The sequence below is a fragment of the Peromyscus maniculatus genome, chromosome 16 (genome assembly GCF_049852395.1).
Source record: "Peromyscus maniculatus bairdii isolate BWxNUB_F1_BW_parent chromosome 16, HU_Pman_BW_mat_3.1, whole genome shotgun sequence".
NCBI lineage: Eukaryota > Metazoa > Chordata > Mammalia > Rodentia > Cricetidae > Peromyscus > Peromyscus maniculatus.
In genome coordinates this window covers 21,887,910-21,907,546 of record NC_134867.1, presented here as the reverse complement: position 1 = coordinate 21,907,546, position 19,637 = coordinate 21,887,910, and the positions used below count along the sequence as shown (strand labels likewise).

Here is a 19,637-nt window from a genome sequence, read left to right as displayed (position 1 = left end):
CACGTGGGCTCTCCCCTGTCCACTTTGGCACGTCTGTTGTTGTCCCCGTTGGCAGTTTCTTGAACATGTTTTGTGAACAATGAAGTTGTAAAATGAATTAGTTAAGGCCCGCCCACAAGATGGTTTTGCAGGTAAAGGTGACCACCGAGCTGCCACGTTTGATAATTAAATTCAGTGGTGGTTTGAATGAGAATGGCCGCCATAGGCTCATTTGAATGCTTGGTCACCAGGGAATGGCACTATTTGAAAGGATTAGAAGGATTAGGAGGTGTGGCCTTGTTGGAGGGAGTGTGTCACTGGGGTGGGTTTTGAGGTTTTTCTCTCGGCCTATAGGTCAGGATGTAGGGCTGAGCTTCTGCTCCAGGACCATGTGTGCCAACAAACTCCCCACCGTGACAATAATGGACTAAGCCTATGAAATTATAAGCAAGCCCCCAATTACATGCTTTCTTTTGTAAGCGTTGCCTCGGTCATAGTGAGTCTTCACAGCAACAGAAGAGTGACTAAGACAAGTTCAGTTTCTGGAATCCACACAGTGAACACAAAATCGGCTTCCACAAGTTGTCCTCGGCCCCCACTCATGTCACGGTACACAGTGCCCCCACAACAACACAAATAATAATAAATGAATCAGTTCACGTATTCTATTGAAAAGCAGATGTATTGCACTACTAGCAAGCTGGAAAGGTGCCCCTGTGGTCACATCGTAAGAAGCCCGGAGCCCACGCTGTTCTGTTGGCACCGAAAACAGACATGCTGTAGATGCCTACATTGTCAGACAAGGAGACAGAGCCCAGATTCTTAAGGCCTCAAAAAGACCCTTAAAAGTTTCCCCCGTGTAGCCTCTGAAGATCTCTTCTGTCCCCACCTCACTGGCACCTTCACACACATATTACCACCAACAAAATGCTTGTAACGGCTACATATTTCTCCACGCACCCTACTGCATCCTATGCTGTTTAATGATTCCTTTTATGCAGCTGAAATTGGCATCTCTATGTTTAGCCATTGATCAAGCCATTGCTTGCTGCCTTTTGGGCCACACAGAACGAATCAATACCCTTTCTGTAATTATCTCTTCAAGACCATATATTCTCAGTGAGCTGTGTGATCCCAGCATTTGGGAGATTACAAGTGACAGGAAGACAGAGTTCAAGGTCAGCCTGTGCTACATGAGACCCTGTCACAGATGACAGACAGACAGACCAACCCACGGACACATTCTCCCTCCAGTCAGAACACTTGCTACTTCAATGGCTCCTCAAGTAATTAGTTTTCCAGATTCTGTTTTCGTGATGTACAGGATGCTTTGGCTTTGCAAAGAACCTCCCCAAAAAAGACTCATTACACTGAATGTATTTCCTAAGAGGAAGCTGCCACGGAGCAGACTCTAAAATAACCCTCAGGATCTGCTTCCTGGTAATCTCCCTTGTAAAATGCTGAGCGTGTACGGAAGCTATGATGTTTTTCTATTAATAACTCCTAGAACCAGGCAAAGAGGCAGGATGTCACCCCTTCTCACTGGAGCCCATGGTAGTAGGAGATACTTTTGCTAGTCATTCTCCCTTGGCGGCTTCGGGAAAGAGTGCAGTCATGTGTGGAAGCGCGTAACAAAAAGGACAGCAGCACCAGGCACCACCCAAGAAAGCAAGGTCTTTGGTCCACTGACCCCCAAGTACCTGAATGCGCCCAGCACCACAGGCTTAGGAGGCCACCTGTCACTAGAGGAAAGCAGCTCCAGGTGACACGTCAGCTGGAGCCTTATGAGATCCTGAAGTGGAACCCATTTGAACCCTGCTCAGACTCCTAATCCATAGAAAATGGGAGGGACGGGGCCAGCAGGATGGCTCAGTAGATAAAGGTACTCGTGGAAAGCCTGCCCACCTGAATCTGATCCCTGGATTCCATCACGGCAAGAAAGAATAAACTCCTGAAATTGTCCTCTGACCTCTGCATAGCAAACATGCATGCACAGGACACACAAGACACTGACACAGATATAGACACAGACAGACAGACAGACAGACAGACAGACAGACAGACACACACACACACACACACACACACACACACACACACGTGTGGTGGTGCATGTCTCCGATCCCAGCAATTGGGAGGCAGAAGCAAGTAGGTCACTGAGTTTGAGGCCAGCCTGGTCTGTAGAGAGTTCCAGGCCTGCCAGGGCTACATGGTGAGACCCTGTCTCTGAACAAGTAAGTGCACAAGCAAGCAGAGACAACTGGAGACAACAGATGTTGCTTCAGCCTTGGTGTGTGCACACTATTATGCAGCGGTTAAGTATCTAACAGATACATCGAAAGCACTAATCAGACTTCTCTAAAGAGATGTGCTTTCAGGGGCTGGAGAGATGGCTCAGTGGTGAAGAGCACTGGCTGTTCTTCCAGAGGACCCAGGTTCAATTCCCAGCACCCACATGGCCGCTCACAACTGTAACTCCAGTTCCTAGGGATCTGACACCTTCACATCAATGCACATAAAATAAAATTAAAATAAATTATTAAAAAATAAAGAGAGAGAGATGTGCTTTCAAAAATAAACGTCAGCCAGGCGTGGTGGTGCACTCCTTTAGTTCCAGCACTCGGGAGGCAGAGGCAGGCAGATCTCTGAGTTTGATCCCAGCCTGATCTACAGAATGAGTTCCAGAACAGTCAAGGCTACACAGAGAAACCCTGTCCAAAAAACAAAACAAAAGCAAAAGCAAATGGTACCAAGGAGTTGGTGAGTAACAGGGGACCTGAATGTTAGCCTTGTAAGATAAGTACACAGATCTAACACACAGGAGCACTGGTTCCCCATCCCCGTTACACCCCCACCTCCAACACACACACCCACGCCCACCCCCCCACACACACACAAAAAAAAAAACCTAAACCCCCCCCAAAACAGGAAAACAATAAAAAACGTTGAAAGGGAAGAAACTCCAGTTTGACATTTGACTTCCCCTAGCTAATTTCCTGGAATCATTTAGGAATAGCTTTGCTAAGTAAACATTCAAAACAAAGAGGTATAGACCATTGGAAGAGTCAAAACTTAGGTGTCCCACATGGAGGAGGAAAAAAAAAAAAAGGAAAAAAAAGTCCAATAGGCCAGATGAATATCCTGTGTCCAGTTTATAAACAAAAGCAGTACAGGAAGGAGGAAAGAAAAAGCAAAATTACACCATGATCTATTTCAAAATCAGGATGTGCTAAGAGAAAAAACAAAACAAAATAATAAGAAGAAGACCAACCCTGCAACAAAATTAAAGTCATGCTTTCTCTCCAGCCGGCTGACTTCTCAATCTCTGCAGGGTGAGACACTTCTCCATGCACCACGGCACGTCGGTAACAGCTTTTCCCAACACTGCACAGACTTTTCACATTTTGGACAAATCAGACCAACTTCCAACAGTGAAACGTAAATCCAACTATTTTAAATAGTAACATGAGCTAGGAGAGCAGAGAGGGGCGGGCTTCCTGGATGGAAACCTGTAAGTAGAAATAAGTGGTGGATTATGTATTAGGAGCTGGGACAGATTAGAAAAATAAGCTTCTGAGACTTATTTTTGTCTGGGAACAATATATATAAAATCCAGAGAGTCCTCCTAGGCATAGAGACGGCGGCGGCGGCGGCGGCAGAGGGCAGCAGTGGTGAGTGAGAGTGGGACAGATGGCTTTTACTGTGATGTGACCAGTCAGGTCCTTGGCTCGAGTACAGAAGCCAAGTGGAGCACTAGAGCACCAGGGCTAGCCAGATGACTCAGAGTCAGCAGAGCTTGCCATCTGGTGATGCAGGCCTGATGGTCGACACGAAGTAAGGAGAAAACGGACGCTACAGAGGTGTTCCGTGATCACAGACACACACACACACACACACACACACACACACACACACACACACGCACGCACGCGCGCGCCTATAAAAGAAAAAGAGGTTGAACCCTGAGTTCAAGAGACGGGGAAGAGAGAGAGAATATGAATGTTTAAGTATACAAATTTATGACTTTTTTTTTTCCTCTCCCAATACCTGCCTCTGCCTCCCAAGTGCTGGGATTAAAGGTGTGTACCACCAGCAGTCGGAATCTATGGCCTTTTGTAGAAACTGGACAGGTGTTTAGATCTCAAGGCTCACGTGTTAAAAGCCAATGCCCAGCCCGTGGCACGATTAGCACGTGGCAGGACCTTTAGGAGGTTGGCCTTATGGGAAGAAATTAGGCCACCAAGAATGTGCCACTGCAAGGGTCTGTGGAATGCCCCTTTTGCCCCTCTGCTTCCCGGCTGCTCTCAGGTGAGCAGCTTGCTCTACTACATGCTCCCCCTGCTTCATCCGGACGTCCCCTATGACATACTACAAGCAGGCTGACTGAAAGTGCCAAAAATGTGCGACAGAAACAAACCTTCACACTCTTAAGAGTAGATTTAACTCAGGTATTCATTACAGTAACGGAAAGCTGACCAGTACAATGGAATAATACTTAAGTGCTAAAAATATTTTTGTTCTTCATTTCACTTCTATTACTCTTAACAGGAAATAAGAATGAAAGCATAGACTACTTTGGTTTCAAAAGTAATGCATGTCACCATCTCATAAAAAAGCAAATGTGCATCTGTGTAGATTTCTGTATCCCAATTCGTATGATTTTGCAACCAGTTCAGGCACAGCAACCAACACTTACTCCTTTGGTGTTACCCTTAATCACTTACATCTCTGTAGCCATCTTTCATATTCCCAGAAATGTCTCCTGCTATGTCTCTACAACCAGCTGGGCAGAATTTGCTAGAAAAAAGAAGAAAAGAGAATTTATATTTGATCAAACTACATTGAAACCAAAGAAAGACAGTAAACTAAACTTCAGGTTTTATTCCCTCTTTCCCAACACAGGCAACACTATCTTGCTTTAAAGACAAAGGAGAAACCTAATTTACAAAAACACAAACTGGTCTAAATGCTAACCTGGAGGAAAGTTTCACAGAATAGTTCCTTGCGCCGGGCGGTGGTGGTGCACGCCTTTAATCCCAGCACTTGGGAGGCAGAGGCAGGAGGATCTTTGTGAGTTCAAGGCCAGCCTGGTCTACAGAACGAGATTCAGGAAAGGGGCAAAGCTACACAGAGAAACCCTGTCTCGGAAAAAAAAAAAAAAATAGTTCCTTGCTTTCTATAAGGATTCGTCACTAGTAAGTACTAAAGCAGCTTCCCTAATGTGCTTTGATTCTAAGATGCCCAAGAAATACTTTTAAGATTAAAGGAAAATTTACCTATATAGTATAGCCCTATTCTTACTAAAAGAAATGTTTGAAATTTTATGTTTGGATGAACAAAAGAGGAAGAGAAACACTCCTGAACTCTCTCTTGGAACAGAATTTCTGTGTTCACACACTACAACAGCTCATTCTCTAAACTATACTCCCCCGCAGAAACACAATGGAAGCCAGATGTGTAAATTTAAATATTCTAGTGGCTGTTCTAGAAAAATAGAAAGACTAAAAGAAAATTAATAATATACATTTAACACAATATATCTAAGTCCTGTTAATTTCCACATATAAAGAAAAACAACAAGAATCAAGGAGATAATTTAACTTTGTCTTTTCTTAGTGTTGGGGATATATGTTACAACTGCAGTACACTTCACTTTGGACTTGATATAGCTCAAGTACAGAGTCATCAGGGCTACTGTAACAGATATTACTACTCTGTGCTAATAATAAATTACCTTTACAGTTTAAAAGGCCTATTTTAAAATTAGGGCTCATTCAGGGTTCATCATACAAGTTGGTAATCCTGACTAATCCGAAGCCTGAGACCATACGACCACATGTTTAAGGACAGGTTTGACCCACAAGTGTGTATACACACACACACACACACACACACACACACACACACACACACACACACTCAATAAATAATAAAACAAGCCTCAATTCACTTAACAGTCATCATCTGAGGTGCTGTGTAGGAGCACATCACAGAAGCTAGTGTGGCTGAAGGGTCTCAGTGCTAGAGGCTGGTGACTTGGCTCAGTCTCTACTTAACTAGCTGCCCTGGAACACTGCTCTCATCTCCCGGGCTCCATCTCTTTATCTCTAGTTTCTTGAAGTGTCAACTCATCAAGAACAGCTACTTACATCTTTGAAACACACACACACACACACACACACACACACACACAGCCAAAGTATAAAACCAGACAGCTCTGAAGATGAATGCTGTACACCCATTTCTATATATACTGCTTGATATCGTCTTTCCTTCCTTCCTTCTTTTGAGATTATAGTATAATCACACCATTATTTCCTCTTTCCGTTTCCTCTCTCCAAGCTTCCTATATGCCCCTCCTTGTCTCTTTCAAATTCATGGTCTTTTTTCTCATTAATCATTGTTACATATATGCATAAACATATATTCCTAAATTCAGAAATACAACCTGCTTGGCTTCCACAATGTATGTATGTTTTCAGGGTTGACCATTTGGTACTGTATAATCAGTTGGCGCTCCCAGCATTCCTTAGTGGCTTATATTCTTTGTGTAGGGTTTGAGGCTTCTTTACTCCATTTAAAAAGTGACAGATTCCAAAATAGCAGCTGTTTGTTTTTTTTTAATTTCCTTTCCTTTCACTTTCCTCTTGCTGCTTAGAAAATTAGGCTGTAATGACAACTAATTATGGAATGACTCAAATAGACATTTCAGGGTTCTTTCCTGGTGGCCTGTGTGGTAGTAGTCATCAAGGAATTGAGAAATAAAAACAACCTCCTGCAGGTCCACAGGTCCTTAAGAGACAAAGTGCTCAGTGCGGGATAAGCCTCTGGATTCAGAACGTTTAGGGTTGCAGGCAAGTGAAATGGCGGCAATGATGCACATAATGTAAGACCCCCGGGGAGCCCTCACTCGTTAATCAAAAGCCGGAATAGCTCATATGGAATGCACGAAGAGCTATAGTAAGCAAAACGCAGAAAGACTAAATAGCCTCATGCTAATGCGGTCTAATTTTGCTGTCAAATGAATTGACAATCGAATGAGTAACAAAGGGCTTCCAAAGCTCTCTGTACTCCGGAATTATGGGTAAGGGGCGTGGGCCTCCCTATACTAGTGGCCATACTTAAGCATTGCCAAATGGCTGGCCTAAAGTGGAACCAGTCTGTCATCATAATGCCACATTGTATTCTTGAATATATTCTCCTTCTCTATGATGCCCAGGGCCCTGAATAGGTTTGGCTGGTAAAACTTTAGAGGCCATTAGCCTCTGTTTACATGGGCTGAACAATAACCTTCAGGGCAACATTTATTTCATACGCTTTGATTCCTCATGTGTCTCTGGTAGAGTTAATGTTAGCTAATACTGGGATTGACTGTGCTGTGTGCATCAAATACCTACACTGAGAATGTCCTAAGGTGTGAGACAGTTAAGAACACAGGCTCTTAAACCTAACTCGCCATGCACACTCAGTGTGGCTGACTTAGTGGTTGTGAGCCTCTATTTCCAGGATGGAACAGAAGCAATCTTGCAGGCGGGCTGGAATCTAGAAGCTACTTCCATGTATGGTGTAGAGTGAGGCACGGGCCACTGAGAAAGCACTTGAAAGTCACAGTTTTGTTATTGCTCTTGGCAGCCACTTCTAGACAGCAATCTCAGTTGGGGGTGCTTGTGTGCCCCCAGAAGACAGGAGGCATTGTCTAGAGTCGCTCTTGGTTGTCACAACTGGCATGCGGACAGTGAAATTCAGAGAGAAGCCAGGCATTTAACAATGCCCGGGAGAGCCCTACACAACAAAGAAATGCAGAAAGAGCATCCCTGTGGTTCGGTTTCCTCTAGACCATGTGACTTCATCAATGATGGAGAGGGAAATGTGTATCAGAGATTAAGTAGATCTGTAGTTAAAGAAAAGCTGAGATAACAATCCTTATCTATATTCTCTCTAGGCTTTTCTTTAGGGTTAAAGACAGAAGCCCCATAAAAGAACTAAACAACTCAGCCAGGCAGTGGTGGCTCACACCTTTAATCCCAGCACTCGGGAGGCAGAGGCAGGAGGATCTCTGTGAGTTCAAGGCCAGCCTGGTCTACAGAGCGAGATCCAGGACAGGTTCTAAAGCTACACAGAGAAACCCTGTCTCGAAAAACAAACAAACAAAGAATGAAACAACTCATTTCCACACACCAGTCAAAGAAACAGTAGACTCCAGACTCAATTGTGGCTCACTGGTAATACAGCATAAATCTGGGATCAGCAAACTGTGGACCAAGTCCCAAATATAACCTGCTGCTTCTTCGTGTGTGTGTGTGTGTGTGTGTGTGTGTGTGTGTGTGTGTGTGTGTGTGTTTTTCATACAGCCCAGACTCACCACTGAACCTCCTGCTCACAGTTCCCAATGACTAGGACAATACAGGTATGTACCACCACACTCAGTCCAAGCCATATCCCTACACTACTGCTTTTCTTTCTTTCTTTCTTTTCTTAAGGCTTTTTAATCTTAAATCATGTGTACATGTGCGTATTTTTGTATGGGTATGAGCATGGGAGGACAGGTGCCCAAAGAGCATTTGGATCCCTTGGAGCTAGAGTTACAGGTAGCTGTGAGCTTCCTGATATGGGTACTGGAAATCAAATTCAGTCTTCTGCAAGAGCAATGTGAACACCTAACTGCTGAGCCATCTCTCCAGCCTAGGCTTGTTCTTATAAATAAAACTTTATTAGAATGCCAACATACTTGTTTCCATCATCTACCTTTGCCTCTTTGCTTCAACAGCAACAGAGATCGCATGAGTCAGTGCAATGGGAACTCCTGACCTACAAAACCTCTATTTACAGTGCAGCTCTAGACAAAAGGTTTGCAGACTATGCCTTTGGGGAACATCTCAAATACTTATTGTTACATGTGGATAATTCAGGACACATATTTACCTGTATTTTTCCTCCGAATAATGATTGCCTCGTTCCAAACAGGTTATTAAATCTATTACAAATAAAGAGAAATGCAATTAGCAGGTAAGTGGAAACCAGGCCACCTGTTTCTGAATATTTCTTTAGAGATTAAAAAAAGTAAACTTTGAAAGCATTATCATGTTAATTGAATTTTTTATGAATTTTTATGAATTTCTTAAATGAAATCTGAGATTACAATCTCCAATGTTTACTAAGTTTCTTTTTCCTTCCTATTACCAATGGTTATTTTTCAGTGCTACTGTCTAGAGAATAACAGAATCTACTTCCAACAGTAACCACTGTACATCTGCATGTATCCTGTACACAATATCCTTGCCAGGAGGAAAACCATCACAGTTTATGGAAAACATTCCCAGGAAGATCCCCCCACTTCCCCATAGCCCAGGTCCCTTGACATGTTATGTTGGTTTGAAAGAAAATGGTCCCCAAAGAGAGTGGCACTATTAGGAGGTGTGGCCTTGTTGGAGGAAGTGTGTCACTGTGGAGGCAGGTTTTGAGGGCTCATATATGCTTAAATCATGCCCAGTGCTTCAGACCACTTCCTATTGCCCACACAAGATGTAGAACTCTCTGCTACCTCTCCAGCACCACATCTGCCTACACACTGCCATGTCCCTCCATGATGATAATGGACTGAACCTCTGAAAATGTAAGGCACATCAATTGAATGATTTCCTTTGTAAGAGCTGTGTAGTCATGGCATTTCTTCACAGCAATAGAAACCCTAACTAAGACACATGTTCTGGTCCTCTCGCCTCTCCTTCCTGAGTGCTGGGCTTACAGGTATGTCCTATGGTGACTGGATTTATGTAGTGCTGGAGTTAGACCCTAGGCTCCAGGAATGCTGGACAAGCAAGCATTCTACCAATGGAGCAAAATACCTGGCCCCTCAGAGCATGTTAATTCAAACAGTTTAGCCAGCAGCATCCAGTAACATAGAAACAGAAGTTTACCAAGAACACTGACACGGTGATGAACAATCTTGTTTTTTTGTTTGTTTTGTTTTTTTGACACAGGGTTTCTCTGTGTGGCCTTGGCTGCCCTCAGACCCACAGAGATCTGCCTGCCTCTGCCTCCCCAGTATTGAGATTAGTGTGTGCCGGCTAGTGATCAAAAATCTTGATCAACAATAGGGAGCAAACAAAAATTATTTACAGGGGAACATATTTAGTTAAACCAGCTCCCCAAATATCCCATATTCTTGGCAATAGTTCTTTCTCTCCAGGAACCTTTGAAGAATCGTAAGGAACCACACATGGTAAATACTGGCCATGAGAGCCAATCATATCTACTCCTCTCCGAAGGAAATGAGTAGCACATCCCCTTCCAGACAATTTCTGCCACAGAGGAGTAACAGCAGGAACACTGGGCACATTGTGACCCTGGATAGGGATGTAGTGGGTTACATAGTGATGTCTCTGTACCATATGAGACCCAGGAAGGAGCCGACTGTAATTTATTAAGCGGCGCAATGTTATTTATTAAGCATCACTGTTTACCATACTAGAAAAGCCACGAGGTACAACAAAACCCACTGTAAGAGTTTAATGCCTGGTGGCGGTGACGCACGCCTTTAATCCCAGCACTGGGAGGCAGAGCCAGGCAGATCTCTGCGAGTTCGAGGCCAGCCTGGGCTACAGAGAGAGTTCCAGGACAGGCACCGAAACTATACAGAGTAACCCTGTCTGGGGGGGGGGGGGGGAGTGTAGTTAGGGAAGGGAACAGAAGAGATGTGCTTAGGCCTATGGAAAGATTGTGAAGGAAGAAGAGGAAGGATTTGTGGAACCTGCTTTTATAGATTCCCCTGCATATGGGCTTATGTGGCTATGCTACACATGCGCATAAATTACGTGATGACACAGAGCATGGATTACGTAGGACGCAAGGCCCTGGGATGACTAAGTGTCTCGCCAGCACTGCACAGGCATGGGGGTGTGGCCAGGAATTCTAACACCGACAGTTTCCCACTCATCAGTACTCATGCTCTCTTCCCTTCTCTCCCAACCGCGGTTGGGGTGTCTTGGGACAGTGACTTCTCACCCCGCTGCCACTACTGTGTCTCCAAGCTGGTGTGCTAGGGTGTGACAGGTGTGAGAGTCACCACTGAAAACATCTGCTTCCTGAGCAAGAAAGGAGGCTGGAGAAGGACTTCAAAGAAGCCAGACCATAGCAGGGTCAGGGAAATTTACCCAAAGCCGTGTCAATCAAGGTTTACAGGAAACAAGATTCACTCCATCCCACAGGCATCATTGAATCCACTCACCACACGCTCTAAAATGACTCAGAACAGGACCAACGACTTCAAAGAAGCTGTTCCACTTACATCCTCTGGCCCGTCCCCTTCTCCCCCAGGACAGGGTTGTACTACCATAGCCTTGCCTGGCCTGAAACTCAACTCCTGTGCAGACCGGGCTGGCCTTGGAATCCCAGCTATCAGCCTGCCTCTGACTCAAGACCGCTGGGATTAAAGGCACGCCCAGCTTGTCCTCACGTCTTACTGTGGTGTCTGGGATCACAATTATGTCCAGAGGAAGAGATAAGGAGCAAAAAGATGTCTCAGGCAGATAGGCTTTATATAGGCATGGTGGTTTGTCGGTGGTACCTGGATGGTCGCTGCTGGTATAGGCCAGAAGAAAGCCCCGTCCAGAAATGTGAGTTCCACTCTGGAACCGGACAGTCACTTCATTTGAATTCACCCAGAGTTCTTTGGGAACAGCCCAACTCCCACAGTACGGACCTGGAAACAAAGCACATGTGTGGTACATTTGAAAACTTACAGAGAGCAAAGAAAAGTCTGTTTAGAGAGGAGATGTACTCTATAACACACATTAAAATGTGTAATTCTTATCCACCTGGAAGTGTGTTTGACAGAAACTGACCTGCAGAGCTGAGTAGACCGATGAGCTCGCGGTGGAGCAGCTGATGGTGGAGAAGAAAGAGGGTGGAGTCTGCTCACTCTGAACAACCCTACAGATGGGTTTCCATCTTGGAAAAAGACTAGCAAAACAGGCCGAATAAAATAATGAAAAGTTTATCCTAGAGAATATACGCTAGGGACCTACTCAGTTTGCTCAAAGAAACCCATTCAAAGGAGGTTCCAGATGAAAATATAATGCTGAATATGTGATTTAAAAAAAAAAAATACTGGACTGGTGAGATGGCTTGGCTCCGCAGATAAAGGTGCTTGTCACCAAGTCCTTGTAGTGGAAGGAGAGAGCCAGTTTCTGTAAGCTGAAGTTTAGCTTTCATTGAGTTCTGTGGCATGCATGTACCCACACACATACTCATAAATACATGTTCAAAAGTTAAATTTTTGCTCTATGCATTGTTCACATTTTCCTCTTGCATTAACTTCTGTCTTAACACAAAGTGTGTTTTGATTTGTGCCACAGAGTCTGCACAAAAGCTTGAATAAAGGCTATAAAATTATTTCTAGAGGAAATTGCTTGGAAAGCAATAGCAATGTTGATAAACTTTCAAAGGGCAAGATGAGACAGAACCGCTAGCCCTTCCCCCACCTACTTCCGGGAAGTCCAACAGAGCACTGCATTCCGTCGTGTGCACGTGGAGTCAGAGGAGGTTTGGACTTGTGAGTACTGGGGACCAAATTCAGGTCAATGGGATTGGTAGCAAGCACCTTATCCAAGGAACCATCTTGTGGGCCCCATGAGCAAGTTCTGTTTTTGTTTGTTTTTCCTTTTCTTTTGTGAGACAGTCTCATTGTATAGTCTTGGCTGACCTGGCACTCACTATGTAGACCAGGTTGGCCTAGAACTCACAGAGATCCATCTCTCCTGAATGCTGAGACCACGTCCAGCTCCACAAGCAAGTTTTGAAGGGAGATTCTTCACCACCTTCTCTTAGAACAGTACAGAAGCAGTCAAGAGCAGCAGCTACAACAATCAGGCTAAGAAGGAAGGGACGTGGAAAGAAATGACCGCTCCAATTCAACAGGAATCAAACCGGCTCACACTACCCCAGACCGTCATAGGATTAAAATGGTCCTACTCAGTAGATCCGGAACCCAACTAATCAACATCCTGTCCTGCCAGGAAGGATGTGACTGCTCTCCTGTCCCATCCAAGTTTCATATTCTGAAGATCTGAGGGAATGAGAAAGGGCTGGGGCCTTATTCTCCTGCCCTACATGTCTGCTGTTCCCTATTACTAAGTTACAGTGAAATCCAAGTACAATGACTTCTTGGCCCCATTCATCCATTAAAGTTGTGTGTGAGGTTAAGTGTACATGTGTAAGTATGGACACATGTGTGCCTGTGCATGGGTAGAGAAACCAGAGGTCAACCTTGGGTGTCTTCCTCTATTGCTTTTGACTTCATTAAGGATATATTTTGAGTCTTTGCATGCATGTATGTATGTACACTATGTGTGTGCATGCCTGGTGCCCACACAGACCAGAAGGTGGTGTTGGGTCTCCTGGAACTGGAGTTAGAGATGTTTGCGAGCTGTCGTGTAGGTGCTGGAAACTGAACGTGGTCCTCTGCAAGAGCGACAAGCACTCCTAACTGCCAAGTCATCTCTCAGACTCCTCTATCTTAATTTTTGAAACAGTCTCTTGCTGAGCCTGGAGCGTATGGATTCAGCTGAGCTGTGTGGCCAGTGGGCTAAAGTACCTGGCTTTTATGTGGGTACTGGAGATCACAACTCAGGTCCTCACGCTTGTGGTAGGCACTCTGCCCACTGAGCCATCCTCCCAGCTCCCACTTCCCTCTTTCCCAGCCTTCATCACATATTAATACTTCCCTGATGTAGATTTGCAGGTTACTGAAAATAGCTCATATACCAAGAGCTGTCTGAGTGCTTCTTTAATAAAAAATGCATGTTTTCTATTTACACTGTGCCCACAGAACAAGACAAAATTATATTCGTCTCTTCGTCACCAGCAGAGTACATTCTGTGCTTCAAATATTGCTTGCACTGAAATGTTCTTTGATTCACAACAATTTGTAAAAGCCAAGCCCAAATAAAAGGACACATGGAACATTTTAAAAATGTATTCTCTTTGAAATACCATGGAAAAGAAATGAACTGTCCCAGGGCTGGAGAGATGGCTCATTGGTTAAGAGCACTGGCTGCTCTTCCAGAGGTTCTGGGTTCAATTCCCAGCACCCACATGGTGGCTCACAGCCATCTATAATGAGATCTGGTGCCCTCTTCTGGCATGCAAGGTTACATGGAGGCAGAATGTTGTACACATAGTAAATAAATAAACCTTAAAAAAAAAAGAAAAGAAAAGAAAGAAAGAAATTAAGTGTGCCAAAGAAAGAAAATAATTGTATACTGGAGCTGGCTCATGACTACAATCCCAGCCATTGGGAAGAGAAGGCAGGACACTTTGGAATTCAATGACAGCTTGGGGCACATGCCAGGGGCATGTCTCAGGAACCCAAGGGCTGGGGATGTAGATAACTCAGTGGCAAAATGCTTGCCTAGCATGTGCCAAGGCAGTTGCCTGGAGTGGTGGTTAATAATGATTAGCAACTTGGCAGGCTCCAGACTCACTTAAGAGACAAGCCTCCAGGCATAGCTGTGAGGGATGCCTTGATGAGGTTGAGCGAAAGACAAAGACCTACCCTACAGCAGGGTGGCACCATTCCCTGCCCTTGGGTCCTGGACTGCACAGAAGGCTACCTGAGCAGGAGCTGCATCCTTCTCTCCTTTCAAACTTCATGTGCAGCTTGGCCGCCAGCTACCGTGAGCTCCTGCTGCCGGGGTTTCCCAGTCATGACATCCTTGTCATGTATCATGACAGGTATCCTTGAACTGTGAGCCAAAACAGCCTTTTCTCTCTGAAGTTGCTTTTGGTCAGGATATTTTTACCAGAGTAAGAGAAAAGTACTAATAAATCCAGTGTGCACAGATGCCATGGATAATTAGGACTTTTACAAGTTTTAATATTGTTTATAGACATTAAAAACAGGCAATTAGCTGACCTATTGTTACATAACTGTCCTTGTTAGGATTCTTGTTGCTGGGATAAAACAATGAGCAAAAGCAGGCTGGGGAGGAAAGATTTTATTTTCGCTCAGCATGCCACAAACGGTGGGTCCTAGCGGGAGTGTGAGAAACCTTTCTCTGTATCTCTGTCACGTGGAATGGCTTTCCTGACTTCTTGAGTGACTACAGAGTGAGTGAGGCTTAGTTCCGGGTGAGGATGGAACCGGATGGAACTGGAGCCCTGACTGCAATGCAGCCTGTTGGGCAAGGCACCCAAACTACCACCCAACCCCAAGACTGGATGGCTGCAGATCTGCAGACAAATTTCTAAATGGTCTTATTTAAAAAAAAAAAAAAAACCGCGGAGCCAAATATAGGGGTGAAAGCCTTAGAGATCAGGGAAATAGGGTAAGCCACCAGCCAACCTTACCTCACCAACTCTGCAGCTTCCAAATGCGAGTTACTTCCTGTCTACCTACGTCTATATGCCTTGCTGTTCTGCCATCTGATTTGCTCTCTCCGTTCAGCTACATCACTTCCTCTTCCTACACTGCTCGGTCACTTCCTGTCTGTCTGTGCAGACCTCCAGACCTCCATGGTTAACTAGTTTTGGAATTTAAGGCATGTGCCACCACACCTGGCTCTGTTTCCAGTGTGGCCTTGAACACACAGAGATCCTGCCTGCTAAGTGATAAGATTAAGGTCATGTGCTACCGTTACCCGACTTCTTTGTTTACTTAAAATGGCTAGCTATTTCCTGTGATCTCCAGGCGAGCTTTATTTATTAAAGCACACATAAAATATCATCACATTTCAGCATAAATGTGATGCTTCCACAGGCTAGAAGTTGTACAAACCGACGACATGGCAGCTCCGAGGAAGAGAACAGCCAGAGGCATCAGGAAGAGTCCAGAACAGACAGAGAAGGTAGTAGACTGAACGTGGCCAGCAGACTGGACTTAGCCATGAACGAATGGAGAGCGAGACATGAAGAGACAGGGTGTACCAAGAGCGGAAGACAGAAAGGGAAGGAGCAGAGCTGAAATTGCAGGGTTATATGGAGAATTAGTAGGTGGGGGAGGAAGTTTGGGGTGGGGAGAGGTGAGAAGAGCAGAGAAGAGCCAGGATATCAGCATGGACCCTGAAGTGGGTAACCAGTGCTTGGGACAATGAAGGAGCCTGGAGGGCGGCATGAGCTTTGATATGCTAATGGGCACCACAGATAGCCTTTTGTCCCTTCGCCAGGGAAGGCTGGAAATGGCTCAGCTGGTAGAGGAATGCTGGGCTTTGTCTAACTGCCAGAATTCGGGGGAGATAGAGTTTCCTTTGGACCCAACAGAAGCTAGTAACTGTCTTCCTAGAGTTAAAAGGGAAAGAGATATCCAATGGGAACCCCTAGGAGACCCTAGCTGTCCAAGCGACGTTCTCGGTTTTCAGCCAGATTCCTTGAAAGATGATAACCCACTCCCTACACAACGTGGCCATGCATCCCCAGTCCTCTTTTTCACTTTTTAAAACTAGAACATTAGCTTGCTTAGACTGGCCGTGAACACTAGGCAGCCCTTGTGAAACTCTCCTGCCTCAGCCCCCGGGGAGGGGGGGCAGCATGACAGGCTTGGTAGAACAGTATCTTCTCTTATGAACTCTTCTCCAGCCCACATATGTTCAAGCGGTGAAATCATGTGCCACACACCAGCATTTTGGTCAGTGATAGATGGGCCATATGTATCAAATCAAGATCATGAAGTCAAAGCATTCCACACGTACGGAGATTGTAATAGTTTAGCTAAGGCGGAGGGCAACCTTGGCGGGTTGGGGGGGGGGCACAAAGTCTCACCACACAACAGAGCTCACGTGGGAGGCTCGCTGGGGAGAGACCCTGAGACCTCTGCCCCCCACAACCACAGAGGACCCTGCGGTGGCCGTCTAGGCAGCTGTTAAGTCTCTGTCAGTTTTTTCCCCTGGAGCTGAGGATCGAACCCAGGGCCTTGCGCTTGCTAGTCAAGCGCTCTACCACTGGGCTAAATCCCCAACCCCAAGTCTCTGTCATTTTTAACAGATTCGGAGGCTGCTTGGTCTGCACTTCTGCTTACTCAGGTAAACTCTATCCTCCTCCTCGGAACTCTGATGGTGTCTGACGGCCAGGCTAGTGAAAACTGTCCGTTTAACAGCAGCAACCACGGCTTCAGCGGCCTTCTCCATGCTCTTGGTGTGTAAAATTCAGGCATTTACACTGGCCTGCTCTCAGGGACCTCATAGGACATGTTGTCAGCATCAGTCAAGATGTGACAGCGTGACTAGTGGAGCCAAGTACAGCACTCTCCCTCTGCGCATGCGCCAGGTTTCCTCTTAAAAGGCCTTCTCACTCCCCTCTCTTGCCTTCTGCTCTAGCTCAGGCGGCAGACTCTGTGCCTCCCCCCCTCCCCAGGAAACCTCCCACGTGAGCTCTGTTGCATGGTGATGTGACTTTGCTGTGCCCCTAGGCTCCGCCCCGCCCCGCCAAGTCGCCTTCTGCGGCTGAACTATTTCAGTGATGCTGGTAAACATAAACATCCTGAGCTGGATGGGGTGACTCATGCCTGGGATCCCAGCACCCGGAGGCGGAGGTAGGAAAACTGCCAGGGAACTTGAGGCCATCCTGAGTTATACCCGGTGAATTCCGAGCCAGCCTGGGCAAGACCCTGTCTACAAACAAACAAACAAACAAACACAAAATAAAAAGAAACTTCTGTCCTGCTCATGGTATGGATACATGGACAGAGCTACGGACAGTGTACAACACTTGATAGTGAGGGGCCGTCACCACCCATTCGTGTACTTATTACATCTACTCCATTTTAGAGTCCATTCCATGTGTATGTGAGCGTGCGTGCGTGCGTGTGCCTATCTCTTCATGTCGTGTAAGCTGGCCCTGAACTCACTTTGTAGCCAAGGATGACCTTGAAATCCCGACTCTCCCCTGCTTGACCCCACTCTCCCTCCCACGATGGACTAAAAACCTCAGCTATGATAAGTTAGTCATTCCTCCCTCCCTTAAAAACAATCTCCCCAAAAGAAACCATGTTGAAGCCAGACATAGTGACATGCATGCCTGTAATCTCAGGATTTGGGAGATGGGGCAGGAAGATAAGAAGTTCAAGGCCATCCTCGGCTATCAGCAAGTTGTAAGCCAGACTGGGCTACATGAGACCCTATCTCAGAAAACAAAACAAAATGGAAGCCATGTTGAGCACTGACCTGTACCATTTTGGCTTGTTTAAATACATGCAATGTTCACTAGCAAAACTGCCCAGTGAAGTCTTATTTCTCAATGGAAGAAAGAAATGGTGCTTTAAGTTCATCCGCATTACAGAGAAGCAGGAAGCCCCCAGGGCTCTCTCAGCTCTAGAGTCACCTCCCTGTCTCAGAATTCTGAGGTGGAAAGTTGCAGGCGGTCTGCTCCTATGCCGAACCCATGAACAGAAAAGACAGTCCCAAGCCCCAGAATATTCACTTCATCGGGTTTTGCATCCTGAACCCATAGGATAAGGAATTTGGGGAGGAAGATGGCTCTGCTCAAAGGGGGCGAAGATCTTTTTTTTTGTTGTTGTTTTTTGGTTTTTCAAGACAGGGTTTCTCTGTAGCTTTGCGCCTTTCCTGGGACTCACTTGTTAGCCCAGGCTGGCCTCGAACTCACAGATCTGCCTGGCTCTGCCTCCAGAGTGCTGGGATTAAAGGCGTATGCCACCACCGCCAGATCTTAACTCTCTGTGGGAAAAACAGGGCAGGAATTGGCCTTTATCAGGCACTTTATTTTTTTTTTTTTCATATTCATTTTATTCGTGAGTGTTTTACCTGCATGTATGTATGTAAACGATGTGTGTGCCTGGTGACCTCAAGGGTCAGCAGATTGATGTTCATGAGCCATGTGAGTGCTGGGAAAAGACCCCAGGGTCCTCTGCAGGAGCAGCAAGTGCTCTTAACTGCTGAGCCATGTCTCCAGCCCCTCACTCAGGGACTTTAAAAACCACTATCTCAAATCAACACCCAGACATTTTTTGGCTTTTCTCGGCCCTTTCTGCAGAATAGTACATTCAGGTTTCAAGTTTGCTCGCTTCTTGAATTCGCTATTGTTACAGAGTGAGAGGAGGGTCTTGTTTCTCACATCAGAGCACGGTCCTGTTGTTACATGATGCTGGCCTGCCCTTCACGCAGTACTTTCCACTTGATTTTTAAGAGGGGGCTCTCCTATATTCAAACACTGGAAAAAAATAGATCGTCAACCCAAATGAGTGCTCACAGCTCTTAGTTCTGACCATTTCATATCACGTAATTTTGACCACATTGGGTATACTCTTGGTTGCAGACAGTGTGCTTTGATGGGAATTTGCTATTTAAAGTCAGGTTAAGTCCCACCTTTCTAAAATCGGGGTGCACACTTTGTAGGGTCTCTGGTTCCCCACCAGCAGTGCCGAGAGTGGCCCTGTACTGGAACCTGTCATCCAAGTCCTCCTCTGTTGCTGCCTTTCTTCCTTTCCTTTCCCTTTCCTTTCCCTTTCCCTTTCCCTTTCCCTTTCCTTTCCCTTTCAACTCCCTTTCCCCTTCCCTTTCCTCTTCCCCTTCCCCTTCCCTTTCCCCTTCCCTTTCCCCTTCCCTTTCCCCTTTCCTTTCCCCTTTCCTTTCCCCTTTCCTTTCTCCTTTCCTTTCCTTTCCTTTCCTTTCCTTTCCTTTCCTTTCCTTTCCTTTCTGAGCCCGGGTCTC

General features: G+C 45.6%; 1 protein-coding gene across 3 annotated transcripts in view; it reads right to left on the bottom strand.

Moving 5' to 3' along the window:
- The window catches only part of Dcbld1 (discoidin, CUB and LCCL domain containing 1), an 81,004-nt gene that overhangs the window by 22,757 nt on the left and 38,610 nt on the right, over window positions 1-19,637 (bottom strand). For all 3 annotated transcript variants that reach the window (XM_076552469.1, XM_006995334.4, XM_076552470.1), the window contains exons 3-5: window positions 11,546-11,680; window positions 8,902-8,953; window positions 4,704-4,776 (exon numbers count right to left, since the gene is read on the bottom strand). In XM_076552469.1, the coding sequence (XP_076408584.1) occupies window positions 4,704-4,776; window positions 8,902-8,953; window positions 11,546-11,680 (260 nt within the window). The remainder of the gene's footprint in view (window positions 1-4,703; window positions 4,777-8,901; window positions 8,954-11,545; window positions 11,681-19,637) is intronic.